General features: G+C 31.4%; 1 protein-coding gene across 1 annotated transcript in view; it reads left to right on the forward strand.

Annotated features, from left to right (window-relative positions):
• Positions 1–18753, forward strand: part of LOC124357660 — a 30600-nt gene extending 11847 nt beyond the window's left edge. Inside the window, exons 2-7 of the mRNA XM_046809638.1 lie at positions 1355–1596; positions 3330–3633; positions 4327–4691; positions 11100–11180; positions 11776–11833; positions 12425–18753. Coding sequence (XP_046665594.1) covers positions 1420–1596; positions 3330–3633; positions 4327–4691; positions 11100–11180; positions 11776–11833; positions 12425–13119 — 1680 coding nt within the window. The 5' untranslated portion in view covers positions 1355–1419 and the 3' untranslated portion in view covers positions 13120–18753. The remainder of the gene's footprint in view (positions 1–1354; positions 1597–3329; positions 3634–4326; positions 4692–11099; positions 11181–11775; positions 11834–12424) is intronic.
• The last annotated feature ends 1249 nt before the right edge of the window (positions 18754–20002 follow it).

Below are 20002 nucleotides of genomic sequence, written 5' to 3' on the forward strand. Positions count from 1 at the left end.
TACAAACTCTCAGTATTTTGCTTTCTTTTCAACATCTACATCGACTAATTTAACAGACCAATAAATAAGCATTGCCACACTCTATTCCATAAATATTGATTACTTTTCTCCTTTATTTGCTAGACATTGTGTTTCAATATTTCATAAATATAAAACAAACTTTCTCCCTTTACTTACTTTGTTTTGGGACCAACATTTTTTCTTTACTTACTAGACATTGTGTTTTCCATACTTTAAACAATTAAGTGAATTTTTAATTAATAAATGTGTCTTATAAACTACTTCTTACACCGTTAAAAATAGCTTTCAGTTAAAAGTAATGGTAAGTCATTTTTCATTTTCAAACTGTACTAATTCATAAATTTAAAAGTTAAAAGGTTCTCAGAAGATATTCATAAATTTGATTTGTATGTGGAATTTTATCAAACTCAGACAATTCATTAACCTTGTATTCTTTATGAAGTTTATGAATAAGAATCTTTGCAGAGATGCACTTTGTAAAAAAGTCTAACTGGTTAAAAATTAATATACACAGTAATATTAATATACAGTAATGTAATATCACAGTATTGTAATAAAAGTTTAATTGAATTTGTTAAAGTGGTGTTATTAAACAATTCCTATGTTTTTATTGAAAACATAAAAAAACTTAAATGTTCAAAGCGTGAAAACATAATCTGTGTATTTACTAACAACATTCACATGCCAAATTTTTATAATAATGTATTTAATTATTTGTCTGTGATTGATTTACTTTTATTTTTCAACATACAGAATATATTCCTAATGAAAACCAAAGGTACGAGACATACTTCTTCTCTATTGTGGATGCAAGAAGAAGTAATAAAGTCAAGTAATTATTCAGATATTAAGTGTTACAACAAACCTTGTAAACTAGTTTAAATTATCAATGGTCTATGTCACAGTGAGCTTACTAAGCTCTATCAAACAGATCTGATAACTTTATAGGTAAGAGGACATGGCAGACCTATTTGCTGGCAGAGGCTTCACTTTTAACATGGAGCTGAAGTTTTAAAAAAACACATTATAAATGGAAACTCATCACAAATCCATAACTCTTCAGAAACTTAGATTTTAGTTTCTCAAATTCTATTTAGTTGTTAAAAATATTATTATGTTTTGATTAGTGTAGATTTCCATATAAGCAACTTGACTTTTGTCATCGTTTAGTGATACAAAAGTTCAGTGTTAATGATTTTTTGTATCACTAAACGATGGTAAATGTTTAGAAAAATTCTGTTTCCTTCACATACTGAATATTGAAAGTACACATAATATATTAAAATGTACTCAATCATGATGAATTGTTCACAATTTGTTGTTTCCTTTTCAGATCACGGAGGGCAATTTGAGAGAAACATAAGACTGACTAGTACATTAGATAATACAACAATCCAAATGGCAGCTTCACAGCAGTACTGTCTGCGATGGAACAACCACCGCAGTAACCTGCTGACCGTGTTCGATCAGCTGCTACAAACCGAGGCATTTACCGACGTGACCCTGGCATGCGAAGGAGGTGCTTCCGTCAAGTGCCACAAGATGGTGCTGGCTGCTTGCTCCTCCTATTTTGAGGTAGACCTATTTCCATTCCAAGCTATCACTTCACTACTTAGAGCAAACTAATTTGTAGAAACTTTTATATAGCTAAATTAAGATTTGTAGCTAAAATTATTATATAATTGTAATTTTTATTTCCACTGTTGTATTTATAAAATTTATAATGCATTATAAAAATGACACCAAAATACAAATCTGTAGAATAACATGAAAAATTTTAACCGTACATAATTGACTTACATATGTGACCTCTGATTTTAAGAGAATAACTTTCTGAAATTTGAGAGGTTAAATTAGGAACAAAGCTATTATGCCTGCTATTTGTATACTTTTGTCTTTTCCAATTAAAACTTGCTGTATTATGAAACATTTTGAAGACTTTAGAAATAATATAGATGCACATAATCCTCTTTAAACCTTAGCTTATTTTAGTTAGAAATACATCAACCTGGAACCATTTATTATTTATATCATTGTTGGATCAGAGTAGTTGCTAGCAAATGAAAATTCCACCCCTCCCCTCTGAATCTGAATGTGAATCAAGAATCAAGATATTTATTAGTCTTTAAACACAGTACACATGTTATTTTGTACAACCACTCTAAAGTTTAAAATATTAATAAAATAGACTATTTAACAAGGATAATAAATTAATAAATAATTAACAAAAAGAACATTACAAATAAAAACAAATAACAATAACAAGAGAATAAAAAACAACGAAAGGATGAAACGTGTCTAAAAACTTATATCATTAGTATCACAGGCAAAGTATTCAATGACACAATAAAATGCTTTTTGTTTTAACCAGCCATTAATTACAGACTTAAACCTATTAGTACTTACTAACCAAGCTCCTTCTGGCAATTTATTAAAAAGTTTTATTTCCGTATAAATGTGACTTTTCTTAGTTTTTCTAGTCTAATTGGTGGTAAGTCAAGCTTTTATAAGTTTCTTGTATTATAGTGAATCTTGTTCTACTGATTTACACAGTAAATCAACAGTTTTCACAGCAGTAATCATGCAGGTGTTTTTATTCCTTTAAAATGTTATATTTCAAGTTATGGGCAGAATAGGGTATGTAGATTATAAGTAGGGTCTGTGACATTTTTTTATTCTTACTATACTCGATTCCACATTCAGCGTGCACTACGGATCGCTTATCATCCTTGTTATTTAAGACAATCTGCTAGCTGCGATACTAGCTGTCCTGAAAATATATATTGTTTCCTATTACAATCTTAACTAAAAAGTGTTCATCAAAGTTTCCTATTATACTTTTGTAACAGATATATTTTTATTACCTTGTTTAATAATAAAAAACGTCACAGACAAATATTACTTAAATGAACACATTTATTAAACACACTAAATATTTACAATCTCTAGTGCCTTCATGTAGGTCACAAGGGCAGCTGACACCACCCACGTGACACTAAAAATGATGTTCCCAATAAAGGTATTAGCATGGCTATCTCTCATAGGACCTGTACTGGATGTTGAATATAGAATCAACTATAGTTAAAGTTGTATTTTCATACAAAGTATCACTAATAATTAATGAATGGCCTAGTTATTATTGCAATAGTTTACAATCATTGTAAAATCTGGAATATTCATGATTTAACATTGTAATTTTAGAATCTGAAGCCAGTAATTACAGTGATGAAATTGTCTTGTTCTGCACCCTCCCTGTATCATCAATTACACTAATGTACGTGCTATAATCTCAAAATGGGGACTTGCAGACGCTGTTTATGGACCAGCAGTGCCGCCACCCCATTGTCATCCTCAAAGACGTGAAGTACACCGAGATCAAAAACATCCTCGAGTACATGTACCGTGGTGAAGTCAATGTGGCTCAGGATCAGTTGCCTGGTATGCTCAAAGTCGCAGAGGCTCTTAAAGTCAAGGGTCTAGGAGATGGAGTCAATGACGGGGTCAAGTTGATGGAGGATGACCCGAACACCATAACTACGTCCTCTGCACCTACATCACAACCTGTGCCTCACAGCAGCAGCGTTAACAACTCCTCTCCACCTCATTCCACTGGTACGGGCAATTCATGTCAAAATCCTAATTTAAATCAAAATGGAGTAGTCATATAACCATATCAATTGTACAAATTTAACTACAAATCTGTGATACAACAAAAGTTTACATTTTTCACAATTTAAAATATTCAAAAATGATGAGACATTAGACTTTTTTTATCTATTCCTCTACAAATTTTGTGTTCTTAAGTAGATTAAAGTATGCAATTATATATGAAAACTTTACTAATTTAACTTTAGTAGAGACTCATAGAGGTTTTAGAAAATGATGTATTTTGTTATAGAATCAGTGGCATTGAAAGGAAAGTATGTAATTTTGCTTGAGATCAACTGCTCATAATGAATATAAGGGATTTGGAGCATAAAATAAAGATACTTCATATATTTTTATATCTTACAGCACCGAACGTTATGTAGTTCGCCATACTAGTTTATAAATTATGGTCAATACAAACCTAACTTTATAAGTCCCAATAAATGAGAACTACCGGTAACTGGGGTAGTACCCAAACCAGAGAGCTGTTTGTTTTGGAAATAAACAATACATTTTATTGCACCTTGGTAACAAGTTTTTAATTATTTTTATTGAAGTCGTATTTTAGAGTTTGTGGGAGTATTTGTTTATATAATAATAATATCGTAAATTTAATGGAGAAGAATCTTCACAGCTCATTCAAAGTTGGTTCTGTAGGTATTCACAACCAAGGGTTCCCGAAGGTGCCATACCTGTACGGCAAGTCGCCTGTAATGGAGAGAGTGGGGACAGGAGGTCGTCTGCCAATGTGGGGGATGCCAGGGATACCACTGACTGCACCCCCACCCTCCCACACTCATGCTGCGGCAGTGCTCAATAGCTGCTATGAAGCTGCCATGGACATGCCACCACTCCGCCGCAAGAAGTTGTCAAGTCTCCTGATGAGTCGAGGCGGAGATACACCCATACTCCGAACAGTGCTGGGTCAAGGACAGGCAGATTCCAGCCAGCCCATGAGCCTCATCTGCCATCCTGAAACCGAGCGCAACCACACCAACGGATCTCCTCGCGACATTGAAAAGGTATCATTATTTTTCTTGTAAGACGATATTACACTACTTTACTACAAAGATTAGATTCAATGTATTACCAAAAACTGACTAGATTATATGTCTGAACTAGTTCCTCAATATCAAATTCTGCCACCTGATATCTCTCTAACTCTTGACAGGCTTCTAATGAGTTGTTTGAGGACTTCACACAATTGATTTCTTTTACTCCCAGGTCATACCATCATCAGTCAGTCACAACTCTGTTCAGTAGACCTGTTACCAAATCGCAGAGAAAAGTGAAATAACAGATGGATGGTCGCTTCTGTCAATGATTTGTATACTGAGAGCTAGGGATGCACGTTCTGTATATTGCTTGAAGGAAAAAGCAAAATGTTTATTATTCCGTCTTAAAATGTGTTGGAAAAATGAAGAAATTCCATTTTAAGTATGTTATTAAAGGTACGACGGTTAGGGTTTACTTATCTAATATGCGTCAAATCCAAAGTCGTAGGTTTTGAAATTACATGTAAAAATAAGAAGATTAAATTTTTCCTTTAGCCAATGTTGATATATATAGGTGCATTCCCCAAAAATAATGCTTAAGTTTTAATTAGGATAATTTTACAATTGCCCAACATACCTAATAAGTATTATTGCTAACATAATTAGGCCTTCCACTTAATTAACACTAACATAACCCAATTTTTATTACTCAACTTTCGTATCTGCTAAATTTTTTGCTGAAACATCACTAGACCACATGTTAGGTGTCTTAACAACATTGTAGATCATGATATAGTAAAACTCCTGTCTAATGTTTTAAAATGGTGCCAAAATAATACAAACTATAAATCGGCAAGTTGTTTCATAACACACAGAATATCGGAATTTGGCAAGTAACATTTGCTAAATTTTGCCACCTACAGAAACCTATCACAAAAAATTATTCCCAAGCAAAATACAGACTTGAAAATTGTTTAAATATGTTTGACCTAACAACATGTTTAACCTAGACCCCGCCCTCGATCTTGAGTTTACTTTATATTGATGACTCGATTTTGGGAAGATCCCTTGTACATATATTTGTCTTTTTATAAGTTTAAGATAAACAGCACAACCCTCCCACCACTGAAGCAGCTCAATGCCTCTTGACCTTCTGTAACATCAATACAAAGATCATTTGGTTACACCCACTATTTCTCATGCTTCACAATAACGGAAACTCTCAAAAAGACCTTGTAATTAAGAAGTTCAAGGTAAAAAATTAGGCATAATTTATTTCTAAATTTCTGACCTATTGTAAATTATTGAAAGGTACTGTGCTGTTCGATTAAATGAGTTTAATGCCATGTTATCTGCATTATGTCTGGAGATAATCCTCCTCTTGTCAGGTCTCATTGTTTACAGTACCACAAACATAGATAATATGTGGCAATATAGAATTCTAAATAGGGTCAAATTTCACCATTAGGTCAATAAGTGATTGCATGTGTGCGTCGCGTACTTCTAAAAAAATATTGATACATTGATAATATACAATTTACTTTCCCTTCCTCCAATGAATCACTGCGGAAATAATGTTTACAAAACATAATTTTCAGACTACACTAAAATTTTCCATTTGAAGTCCTCAAATTTTTAACAATAAAACATTTTTATTACACTAGTGTTCGTAACTAATAAGAAGTTTGACCGAGGATCCCTAAACTAACTAACAACAACAACGTGTGATGGCAATCTAACTTGTACTGTATATAAAAAATGAATATTTTCACATTATTTTAGCCTTATTTATAACAATAAATGTCTGTTTATATGGTGCAATAAATCTAATAATCACAGCTGTTCGATGGGGTGAGGGGGTGAAAAGAACAGGGGCAAGCTGCTGAGTGGGATAGTCTAAGAGCCCGCGACGCCCAGACATTCGTTATTTCATAAAAGCTGACAACTTGTCAGTATACGAGTACTATACAGGTATAAACGTACCTCGAGTATGGAGCCTGGTTCGCGGTGGCTTCGGCAGGTAACAGGTAGTAAAGGTGAGTGAAATCACAGTTTAAATTCGTAATAGTGTAAAGCTCAGTTTTTATAAATTTCAACATTAAACAACAATAGAAAGCTGCATGTGCGATGCCGGACACTTAGTATAGTTCCAACCCCCTGCCAGACACCCCTAAAGTACGATTAATAAAAATAGTACTTTCGTCATATTATAAAACCTGAAATTTATATATGTTATTAGGGGAACTATAAAAAGATGTTTTCTCAGTTCCCAGACACTTTCTATGGTTCCTTCATGCAGCCAGACACCTCAAAAGTTACTGTAGGTGCGAGCGCGAGAGATATACGTACAAGCGGGTGCGAGTGAGATAGTACGTAATGTCTACGGCGATCTTTTACTGCACATCAGCTGTCTTAACCGTTCACACTACTATGTATTCAAACAAACGTTCGGAGTATAAGACAGCTGATGCGCAGTAAAAGATCGCCGTAGACATTACGTACTATCTCACTCGCACCCGCTTGTATGTATATCTCTCGCGCTCGCACCTACAGTAACTTTTGAGGTGTCTGCCTGCATGAAGGAACCATAGAAAGTGTCTGGGAACTGAGAAAAACAAATTTTTTATAGTTCCCCTAATAACATATATAAATTTCAGGTTTTATAATATGACGAAAGTACTATTTTTATTAATCGTACTTTAGGGGTGTCTGGCAGGGGGTTGGAACTATACTAAGTGTCCGGCATCGCACATGCAGCTTTCTATCGTTGTTTAATGTTGAAATGTATAAAAACTGAGCTTTACACTATTACGAATTTAAACTGTGATTTCACTCACCTTTACTACCTGTTACCTGCCGAAGCCACCGCAACCCAGGCTCCATACTCGAGGTACGTTTATACCTGTATAGTACTCGTATACTGACAAGTTGTCAGCTTTTATGAAATAACGAATGTCTGGGCGTCGCGGGCTCTTGCTCTAGGAGAAGGTGTGTACATGGGCACCCTTGCCGCCAACCCTAGGCTCTACTAGTTATTCCACATGTTCTGTAATATAAATATGCTTGAGATGGTTCAATTGTAGTGCAATTATTTATTGAACACAGTCATGAATGATTTATAACAAGCTAATAAATAATTTTTTAATAATAAAAATATTCTCAATGCGTCCAACTCTAATATTTTTTTAGATACTAAATTTAAAAAATAGTTATTTTAATTTATAAAATTGTCTATGTATAAGTTATTTTAAAATAGTTATTTTAGAGTATATTTGTTTAAATTATACCTTTAAAATTAACAAATCTATTATTCTATCTAATGATTAAATATATTTGTTATTAAACTACCATTTATGAGTAATTGTTAGTCAAATTTATCATGTCATTATTTTAACTGGGTTGATTCATAATAATATAAAATTGCACAAGTTCAGGGAAAAATTAATCACTAAACCATTGTAATATCACAGTTAGCTATTTTTTTCATGGAACGAAGCAAAAATTTAATACTATTATGCTTCATTATTTTTTTTTAATTTTTGGTAACAAAATATGTAAATACCATAATTCTTTAATTACTCTTTTGCATCTGCATATTGGTAAATTATGATGTAACTGTGTCATGTTTAAGTATCATATAAAAAATACATATTTATATCCTTGGCTTCACATAACGTTGGTTATAATTTTTGATCTCTAAACCTTATTTAGTAAACCATAATTTTTATGTGTTTTTGATTAACTCTGTTTACATGTGTTTGTGTATTCAAGAGTATCTTTGTTCAAATTTGGCTAACGATAAGAATTGTTATTTTTTTTAGACAGTACTAAAATGTGTAATCATTGCAAGTATAGGGCCTGTCTCATAATATATGAAAACACGTTTTATATTTTATAATAAAGCGTGCTACAGGTCATTGTGTGATGTTGGGCAGCTCCGCAAAGATGTTTCAGCTTCCAGAGAAGTGATTCTTAAAAGTAAATTTCCTACTAGTCATAAACTATGATAGTACAATGATTATTATTGTAGTATAATGATATGATGGTATTGGTTATTTTATTTATTTTAACTTTAAAATTAAATTTATTCATTCATACCTGTTTGTCACTATTTATTTTTTTCATTTTTTATTATAAAATGTTTAAATATAGTTTCACATTTTTTGGGTTGTGTAGAAAAGAATATACACAAAATTGGAAATTAAAAATTTTACAATTTAGGAATGTTGAATTAACTAAAAGTTTTATTTTCATTTAACCTATGATTTTAACCATTGTTCAATGAATTTTGTTGTTTAAGTTTAATTTAATATCAGGAAGAGTAGAGATACTGTGGCAAGAGTGTAATGTTTTAACCCTCTAAGTGGCAAGCGACGTCTGAGACGTTCTATTTACGCCGCCGTGACGTGGCAAGCGACGTCTTAGAAGTCGCTTCACATTGCCGCTTATTGCTAGGCAACCGATAATTATTTTTACGCCTAGTTTGCAAAGTTGCGTTCACCACTAAATTTCAAATACATTTCATGTAGTATCATCAACATCACGATGAAATAATCAATGGTACTAACTGAAATAATCCTAAGTTTTCTCCCGCGGTCTGTGGCAAAACTAGCTGAGTAGGCCTACGTGACTGTTTCGTTTCTCTTGGCTTGTACATATAGCTATATATTTTCTTTATTATTATAACATTGTCTATCTTTTTGGTTTGTAATAAATTTGGCATTGTTTTTACAATCTTGTGTTAGTTTGTTTATTCACTGTTTCCTGGTACCGAATTTCATTTTCAAGTTTGATCACAAACAAAAAACTAAAAATAATAATTTACTGTAATAAACTGATCTGGTAGATCTGTAGAAAAACTCTTTCTCTTCAAAGTAAAATATAGTATGCAAAGATTCTACAGCATTTAGGTTGTTTTTTTAGCAGTTTCAGCAAAATAACTTTTTTTGGTATTTTGCAAAAAATTTTTAATTTTTAAAATTTTAAAATTTATTTTTTTATAATTTTCAAACTTTTTCCTTTGTTATTTGTAGGTGATTATTGTTTCTACCTTTTGTATATAATAGATTTTCTGTAACTATGTGTTTATTATTTTTTACAAAGTGTCAAAGTTACAATTTTTAGTCTGGTCAATCAAAATCTTTTGGTTTTTCACATGATAAGTCCAATTCAGGTTTCAAGAAATCATTTTATTTTGTCATAATATGAAAATTCAACTCTTTCCGAAGAATTCAGTATGCAACATGACTAGGTTAGAGTAAAAAAATATATTTTTGGTGAATTTTAAAAAAATACTCTGGAAAGTGGCCAAAAAGAGCTTGCCACTGTGGAAGTTTAGCATCGCCACTTCTAGGGTTAATCTATGTCCAAGATCCATTGAATAATGTGTGAAGGATTTTATTTAAGCAACATTTCCATTGTTAGAATAATAAATACATATTTTTTATTGTAGAACTCTTATTAAAAAAAAGGTCATGTACAATACCTAATGTTAATTGTTTGCTTTTCCGAGATTGTTTACATTTTTTATCAGATACCTTAAAGTTTAGTAGTTTTGATAAAGCCTTCCCTTATTTAGATTTAAATTTTGCTCAGAGTATGTATATGTATGTATATGAGTTTGTCAGTGCATTGTTAAACAAACAGCTGCCTACTGATCTTAGGTGGAGGAGGAGGGGTGATTTGTTGGCTAGTGGCCATTGTGATAAAGTGGGTATTGTTATATGCTATGATTGGTCCCCAGTATATATTTAGTTTTTATTTTCTAAATTTTTGTGTGGAATTATTTTTTTTAAGACTTGAGTTAATTGTTTTTGGATTCTGTATTTAATCACTCACCTATTGTAGCAATTCAAGTTTTGGAATATTGTTCCTGAATAGAGCTAGAAGGGCTCCATCATTAATTAATTTCATTTTTGGCTATTTAAATTAATTTTTTGAGGGAAAAAATATTCCAATATTATGCTTGGATGTGTGCTTCTGATTGATTGTATTCCTCATTAATTGTCTTAACAGTAGGGTTTGGTTGACCTTTGAGTTGGTAATGTTTAGTTTAATAATTTGTAAATATATTTTATTTGGTTTCCTCATGTTTTCCTAAAAGTTAGAGTTTTTGGGAACACGAGTTAAGACTTTCTTGTTTCATGATATTCATTTTTTCAACTTGTTCTGTTCCTTAAGATTGAAATTTTTTATATTTCTTTTATACATTTAAGTATAATTCAGTAAAAAGTAAATAAATTAAAATTTAATTATATTCCTACAAAAACATCAGCAAAACAGCATTTTTTCACACACTATGGCAGACTGTAGAACTAATGATTAGAAATATAATTCACGGTTCATCCGACTGTCCCCAAAACCTTTACTCTAGATACGTCAATGAGTTCAAGTAAATAACATTAATTAAATGTTATTATTGTTCTATTGTTCCAGAGCATGAAAACGGAACCCTCAGAAGATACACCTTCACCATATACGGACATTGGATTTATTGACGACGAATCAAGTGAAAGGGTATGTTGATCATTTTCATAACTTTACAATAATTAGAATCAAAATTTGTTTAGTTTATGTGTTATTTAGTATTTCATAAATAAAACCATTATTTTCAATAATTTTCAGTATATTTAAATTCCTACCTGAAACAAATTCAAAATGGGAAAATTATTTTTAACAAGGTATGGAGGTAATATAATATATATATATAGTATATATGGTGAGTTTTAAATATCACAATTACACTTGCCTATCATTTGAATGTCTTAGCTGTCCTGGTTTATGTACTTAGTATATAGGATATTAGAAATTATTCTTACATCTTTTTTTGAGTGGTTAAAATTTAATTTATCCCACTGCAATTACCCCATCGTATGAGACAATACCTTAGAATGGATTGGAAGTAGGTGAAACAAGCAGATCTTGCATAACTTTTAGGAACAAAATGCAATGCTTGAAATAAGAATGGAATTTCTGACATTCACTTGTAAAATAAAACCAATATCAAAGCTCCAGTACTTACTGTTTGGAAATATTTATTTCTTTATTAAGCTCATTTTTATAAATTTCAAACTTAAATTCAATTTAATCAACTTGTTTTGCTTTATTACAGGCCAATAGAATGATGATTCCATCTTCTTCTCCACAATCTGCATATGGGGAGAATAAAGGTAAGTTGACTTGTTGATTTTAGTCTATATCTTTAAGCCCAAATAAGGTTTAACTCTAAATTTTATAGAGGATTTCATCTGAAAAATACATTTAGTTGACAAAATGCTGTAGTAAATAATTGAAATTAGATATGACAATATTTTATCTCTTCAACTAAACAATTACAAAGAATTAAGGTATGCTCGAGTTCAGAGCATACAGGCAGTTGTTCCAGAAAAGAGTGGGGGCACCCATGCTAGATGGATACGTTTGAACAATGCACCCCATTTGAGAGCATTATCTAATAATAATTTATAGTTATTGATGTTTAAAAATTGATAACATTTCTAGGACACAGAAAAATTATTATGTTGATTTTATGCTCTTTATATTTATATATAATATTTGTTTTTTTTTTATTAATCAATTTCAAGATTGTAATGTATTTTAAATAATGCCAAATAACATCAACACTCTTTATTCCAATACAGTTTATGTTAAAGCTGGTAAAACGCAAATGTACACATTACTACAATAGTAAAACAGCAAAATTTCTCAAACCCTGTTTAAATTTTATTACAAAAATTCTAGATCATATTTTTTGTTGACAGCTGGAGGAGTGTCTTCAGGAATAGCAACTTACGTACCGACTCAGAAACCGGAATGGAAGCGATACAAGCAATACACAAGGAATGACATAATGTCTGCGATTGAAGCTGTTAGAACTGGGATGAGTGCTCTACAAGCGGCAAGGAAATACGGTGTGCCTTCTAGAACACTCTACGACAAAGTTAAGAAACTAGGCATAACATCAGGCAGGCCCTTTAGAAGAAGTTCTATTGGGAACGGTGGACCAGGCTTTCCTTACGGTTTTGCAGGCAGCGGTAGCATGATGTTCAGTGGAGGGGAAGAAGAAGGTAGTGGGGGTGCCGGCGGTGGGGGCTACAACAATAACATGGACCAGGGCTTCTTACATCACACACTCGAACCTCGCAACAACGAAACTGACAGGGAAGCAGCAGCCTCGGTGAACAACCAACAGAGTAACACAAGCAACCACTCGTCGTCCAGTCCCGGCAACAATGGAAGGTCCCCCAGCCCCTCACTGATACACTACGCTCACCGGAATAGCATGACCCCGTCCCCTCCACCTCCGGCGGAACAGGAAGAGGACCGTGTAGAGGACCTTTCCATGGCCCGCAAGCCTGAACCTGCATCGCGAGTGATCATGCCTCCCATGAGCCAGGCTGCCGCCACTGCCATGCTCACCACAGGTTCAGATACACACATGGATTCCCGGGACTGAACCTAGCCTTAGACAGATCAGTTAGTAAACCATTGAAATATTTGTCACTGCCTTACCTTCGCTACCTTTAATTTCTAGGATATCATTTACTTAAAACAGTTTCAACACACTTTTACACCCAATAAAAAAAAAAATGTTTGCACATTGTTTTAGAGTGGAATGAACCGATTTCCTACCTGGTGTTATAAAACAATGTAGCAAACCTTTTTAGGGTCTGAGAGTAAAATAAGTAGTAAAGAATGTTAATTTTTTAAATTAATTAAACCTAAAAACATTTTATTTAGATTAACCTTAGTACAATATGGACAAAATATGGGCAGTGTCTTTTAAACTAAACATAACTCAGGTTATTAGAAAAAACTAAGAAAACATTGTAAGACAGCTCAAAAACATTTAATGTAATGTTGAAACAAGGGGTAAGACATAAACTTAAAATGAGCTGAATTTACAATGGCTTGACTAGTTGTCGCATTCTCAGCAACAATAACATTTTCAATGGTTTCGAAACTTTTGCTCTAATGGAAATAACCTAATTGTTGTAAGCCTTACACTGTGATGTCTAGCTCAATAACTCGATTTGTTCTACAATTACGAGTGATCACTGAAATTCAGAAGTGAACATTTTCCAACACTACGAAACATAAATATTAAAAACTTCTAATTACATTTTTATTCAGCTTCTCTTAATTTGTTTAAAAATACAATTAAGTCAATCAATAAATCGTTGAATAACAATTTATGAAAATAATATATAAACGTAACATATTTAATTCCACTAAGTATTTCCTTGTTTGGCAATCTGTAATGTTTGATAACCCAGCACTGTTACCCACACATGTCTGGATTAAACTCTTACAGCATTCAGCAAGTCAGAACAAGTGTTGGAAATGCATTTCTTTCTTTCAGTCAAGAGAACACACTACACAGCATCTCGATATAAGACTGCCATTTCACTTAAGACTGCAAGATACATTATTGTGTTAGGTTTTGGAGATTTTATCAAACAATATATTTGTTACAGTTTTGTTGATTTTATTTTTTTGTTATGACTACTACTACCTCATTGTGTTCTTTGCATTTAATTTTCTTGAATTTCTGTTTGTTTTACAAGTTGACTCATTACTCTTATTCCGCATTAATATGGTATGTGTAATTTATATTTTTCATAGTTCTTAATTATCCTCTTTGCTAAATTAAGTTGAATAGGTAAAGATTCATGCCAAAAGACAATTCTTACTTTTGTACTGATTGTACCAATGTTGTCATATTTCATGCCAATATTTTATATACACTAAGGATGACATTTAATTAACTGTACATTATTTATTATTTACAAGCAATTAGTTTTAAATCTTATTTGTTAAAACCGTGTACTTGACTTTTTTTTACAGAACCACTTTTAAGATACTTTATGTTTGTAATATTAGCTGTTCATCAAAGTACAGTAGACTGCAGGATATTGTTACCACAGTAATATGTATATACTCAGTGTACTTCAACCTACCTCACCTTGTGATACAATAGTTAGTCGATAACATAGTTGTAATCACATTCTGTTCTGTGCTCTAGTAGTGTATAAGTCAATCAAGCCAGGTTGCTTTCTAACATTTCATTTACCATTGCAACAACCTACACTACACATTTTCTTTAAATTACATTAAATTATTTTAAAATTAAGCTTAATTGAGCAAACATCTGTATTACCTCTCACAACCAAAACATTAAAGAGCAGTTTAAAATTTTGTTTCAGTATAGGATTTTACAGCAGTTTTTGAATGATTTAGTTTTGAATTATCAATAAAATATATCACATATTGGTTTTATAACACTTAATCCTGAAATAATACTTCTTAAAAACAACCGCAATATTTCAAAGATTGATACTATAATGTTGTGCTTTTAAATTTGTATATTTTTCTTTTGTATTACAATTCAAGTTATAGTAAAAACCTAAAAAGTAAAAATAAAGTTTACTTGAAACACTAAAATATTTCAGTATCATTTTTTATTGGGTTAAAATAAAATGTAGCCTCAACCGTACCTGAACTAATGATTTCTAGAAAGCAGCTTGACTCAGACACACATAATAATAGCTGCAATAGTGCCTAAGGAACAAAATCTAACTGTAAGGGACCACAGGATGTACTTTTAGTATAAGTGTCAATATTGTTATATTTTTCCGTATTTAAAAGCCAACTATAAGACTGAATATTATATTTTAATACATAAGTTTAGGTGGTAGGCCAGGGAGCCGGATCATGAGACTGAAGCGAAACTTTCGCAATGTAGAAAACTCAATTTAGCATTAAAATAATGAGTGATGATCAGGGTGTCATTATTGTAGTATGCAATTGACAGTGACAGAACTGCAGTCATATCTTAGTTTGCTGTCACAATTGTCAATTACTGAGTGTAATTGATGATCGTCTCCAATAATGACAGACTCCTGAGTACTTGATAAGAAGAAAGGCTGCGTTTGTTGTATAGAATGGGCTGATGCAATCTTGTCTTGCGGCAATGTCGCATTTCAACACTATCGAGATTCGAGTGATGGATTTGTTAAAAATGTTTCAAATTTATCTTATAAAGATGTAAATAGCCGCATGGGAGAATTGGGTCTCGAAGACCAGTCGACGAGGTGGGACTTGCACGAATTGCAGAGTGGGAATTTTGTAATTAGTTACTCGATTTGTTTCAAGTTGTGATTGATGAAATCTTGTTGTTGTCATAGTTTTGTTTTATTTTATTATTAATGTTTTTGCTTACAATTTATTATAACTAGTATGGTTTTGGGTTGAGACTCATACACTAGTTTCTAGTATTGTTCGTAGTAGCTTGCGTAATTGTTGTAAATTGGTGAAAATATCTCCAGTAGCTTTCCCTCTGTGGCCTTGCACTTTCCGGTTGTTGTTGTTCGTTGCACTTATATATCTTGTATATATCTGTATATCATAACTGTTACGTGTATTTTTTGCTTAGTAATCATTCACTCTGTGGCTTCTATCTTACACAGGTAGTCAAATAACACATTAGTACATAAACTGTGTCTCAATTTATCACATATCTATGTGTCCAAATGAAATAACATTTTGCTATACTATTACAAAACAGTTTTTTCAAAACAGAGGCTGATCATTATTGCATATCTGGTACATTAAATTATTTAAATACAAAATATAATTATTGTTTTGCCGATTGATTCTTTTATTGTTACAGATCATATGTTATTTTTAGTTAAAATTAGACTTATATATGATCAGTATACATTATTGAAGAGGATAGAAATATGTACGGTATTTTATGTGACCATGAAACATATTTAAAAATTATTTCACAATGAACACATCCGTGTTTGTGATAAACTGATACATGATGTTGCTTAATGAAATGGCATTAGCCATTCAAGACTGATCTAAAAATTAAGGGTTATGTTTTAAGTCTTGGTGTATGATTTATTGAATATTAGCTTTTTAGTTTTAAGTTAAAATCAGATGCTAAGAAACGTATTTTATGCATTAAAATGTCTATAGATTATAATTATATAGGTTTCAATAATCAACTTAAATCTGTAAATATTATTTTATTAGTTCTTCCTTAGAGATTTCTTTTTAAATGGAAATTAAGGAGTAAAATTTATACATGTCTGTGATTATTTTTGTTTGAGCTTAGTGTTCTACAGTGGGCCAGTGACCTGGTACATGTTGGGTGCAGTAAAAAATGTCTCCACAATTGTTTCCTAAAATCGAGCAATGGTTCTCAGAAGGGGAAATTTATCTTCTTACAGTTGGTAGGTACCATTGGTGTTGAAATTATCAAGTGTTTTTCCACTTCTTTCCTTTACTCCAATCAAATGTTATCATTCATGTTTTAAAATGTCTTTAATTGGTTTTGAAAAGGTGTATAAAAATCATTGTCTTCTCATTTTATTATGCCACAATTGACTTCAAAAAACTTTCGTGTTCATCAGTTATGAACTGCTTCAATCATGTCTCTGAACATATTTAGTAAATACATCTTTAAAACTATGGTGTGTGACAACCTATGCATGTTCAAATCTTTATAAAGAATGCTATGACCATGTTGTTAAATTCCAAGATGGCAATCAATGAAATTACTTCAAAAGTATTGATAATTTTTCAGCTGTTCATACATACAATTTCTCTAATGCTATCAACATTGTAATCTACAATAGAATTGAAGGAATACTCAGTTATCTTCAATGTTTGTACGACATTTATGAAAATGATTATGCCACTCTGCACTGCCTTTTTATCACCACATTTTCTATGTATGCTTTTTTCAGTACCTTACGAATCTCAGATGGTGGTTTCTAATTTAGAACACCAGATCTGATATTGGTTCATTGCTCTTAAAATGACATTTAAAACAGCCCTTTTTCAGAAAAAAGGTGTAGCTTTTAACAGGAGTAATGGAAGGAAACAACTAAGGCCTGTGCTGCCAATCGTAAATCGTAAGAATTTCTTCTTCTATGAACTACCACTTGAATACAGAAAATAATTTAGTAACTTTTTGACTACCTCGTATTACTAGACACCTGAAAACAATTCCAATATTTACTCGTTTTGCTGATTATTATTTTAAAGACTAAAATGTTTAAGGTTAATTAATTGATCAAAATTAAAGTTGCTGAATTAATTGAACAAAATATTTTGAGTTGGTATTTAAATTTCTTAATGAAAAACAGCATCATATATTTCACTATCAGGGATTAGTTTTAAACTGCTTAGTCTTTTTTGATAAAACAAACACAGAAATGTTATTTTCTTATTGTAAACAGTTACTAGCTCCATGAGAAGTAGCTTTTAATAATTATACATTTTAGTTGTTTATTTCCCTTTTAATTTTAAATACATAAAAAACATTAGATATTAAAATTAGCTACGAAAGTGCTCTTTTGTTAAAACTATATATATTAGAAATTAGTTTAGCAAGTTAATAAATATTTTATTACTTAGAGAAAGGATCAAGTAGTGTCAATGTAGACTATCAAATACACACAACTAACAGTACTGATAAGTGTGGAATAAATATTTATTAAAAACTATTAAATTTGGGTAATTTAATTTGTTTTCATTTAATTGGTTATGCTCAATACAAACGGTTTTCATTTAGATGCATAATTATGTATGTTGTTGTTGTTGTTGGCTTTTTACATAATTATATGGAAATATAGATAGCATAGAGGATATTTTAAGTTTCTTGATACCTACTAACTTTTAATAAAATTTTCATTAGTTTTAGTAGACAATTGGGTCATGGATAATTTTTGAGTGTATCAAAAGAAATAGTTTTCTCAATCTTATTTTTATTGAGATCAATCATGAACAATAAGATAAAGCAACAACTATGATATGGTACACACTAGATTACTTATAGTTCCACATGCAGCGTCAGGAAGAGCTTGTTTCTGCATGCCTTGATATTTGTGCCTATGCAATGTTTTTACACTGTTGATGTTATTATATGCCATTTTCATATATTGATAAGACTGACTGATAAATATATTATATCACTAGACTTTTTATGTTGTACATAGTATATTATTTCATAAGTTTGTTACGTTATTTCATAACAGTTTTGTCGTATATAATCAATAAAGTTTATTTATGGCGACTGCCCGTCCATTTATTTCGTTTTCTCTCTAACAACCATTGTCTATTTTATGGTAAAATGAAAAAAGGACAATATCTTTTGAAATTGGTGACATAATTCAAGTAAATTTTCCAATAAATGTTTATATTCAAAACATAAAACATTTCATTTGTAAATACAATGTAATATTGTAATATCCCAGCTGTATACAAGTACTATTTTATAAAAATAGACAAATGTTACAGATCTTATTTTAAATATTACAAGTCAATTTAAAACGAAGAAAATTTGGAAAAAAATGCAAGCATATGAATTTTGTTAAGATTAAAATGTAAATCTTTTCACGAGTAACAGTTATTGTCACAGCTTTGTTTCTTGTATGTGTATATTCATAAAGAGTTATTTACATCAATGTCATTCCTTCTTTTAGATTGTTTAATGTCAAGATCTGGAAAAAATTAATTTTAAATTATGGTTATTATACTAGTTTGTGTTTGGAGTGGCGATTATTATATACAACATTTTTTTCTTCACTAAGAACATACACAAAATGAGTAAAAAATTTCAATGTTACCTAAATTCCTCATAGTAGATTTATACATCTTAGTTTACAATATTATTTATTTTTCATTTCAGAGTTTCTTCAAATAGAAATTTCAAAAAAAGTGAAACTACATAAAAATCTAACTCTTAATTTAGGACTAAGAGATGGCTATTATAATCATGCACTACTTCACTGAGAGTATAATAAGTGCTGAACGTTCGTTTGAAACAGTGCAGACATCACCAAAGCCAAAACTGAAATAGTTTCACTTAGCGACAGCCCAGGAGTTATTTCTTTAACAGCTATAAAACTCACAGAGAAATATACAAAAGTGTAGGCCTATACATAAATCTATACCATAAGGACCATTTAACACCGATCCAGCCGTTATGTAGAATTATAAAACATAATAGCAGTTACCCGAAGCTTCGCACACAATTTTCTGTTGAAAAACTGGACAATATATCTATGTATTCTTTTTCTATGACATAATAAACAATCTAGAGATAATCGATAGTCACTCAAAGCTATTCCAATCTCCTGATCCAATTTAGATTTAAGTTTAAAGAACAGAGGTTTGGGATCCTGGTCATAAAGTGCAACAGTTTTTATAAGATTAGTATTTCCCTCCCACATTCCATGATAATTTATTGAAGTTCTTCGATGGCTTCAGTAACAATAAGAGTTAGCCTTTTTATCCCAATGACTAAAATGTATCGTACAACT

The sequence above is a fragment of the Homalodisca vitripennis genome, chromosome 3, assembly GCF_021130785.1.
Source record: "Homalodisca vitripennis isolate AUS2020 chromosome 3, UT_GWSS_2.1, whole genome shotgun sequence".
Lineage (NCBI taxonomy): Eukaryota > Metazoa > Arthropoda > Insecta > Hemiptera > Cicadellidae > Homalodisca > Homalodisca vitripennis.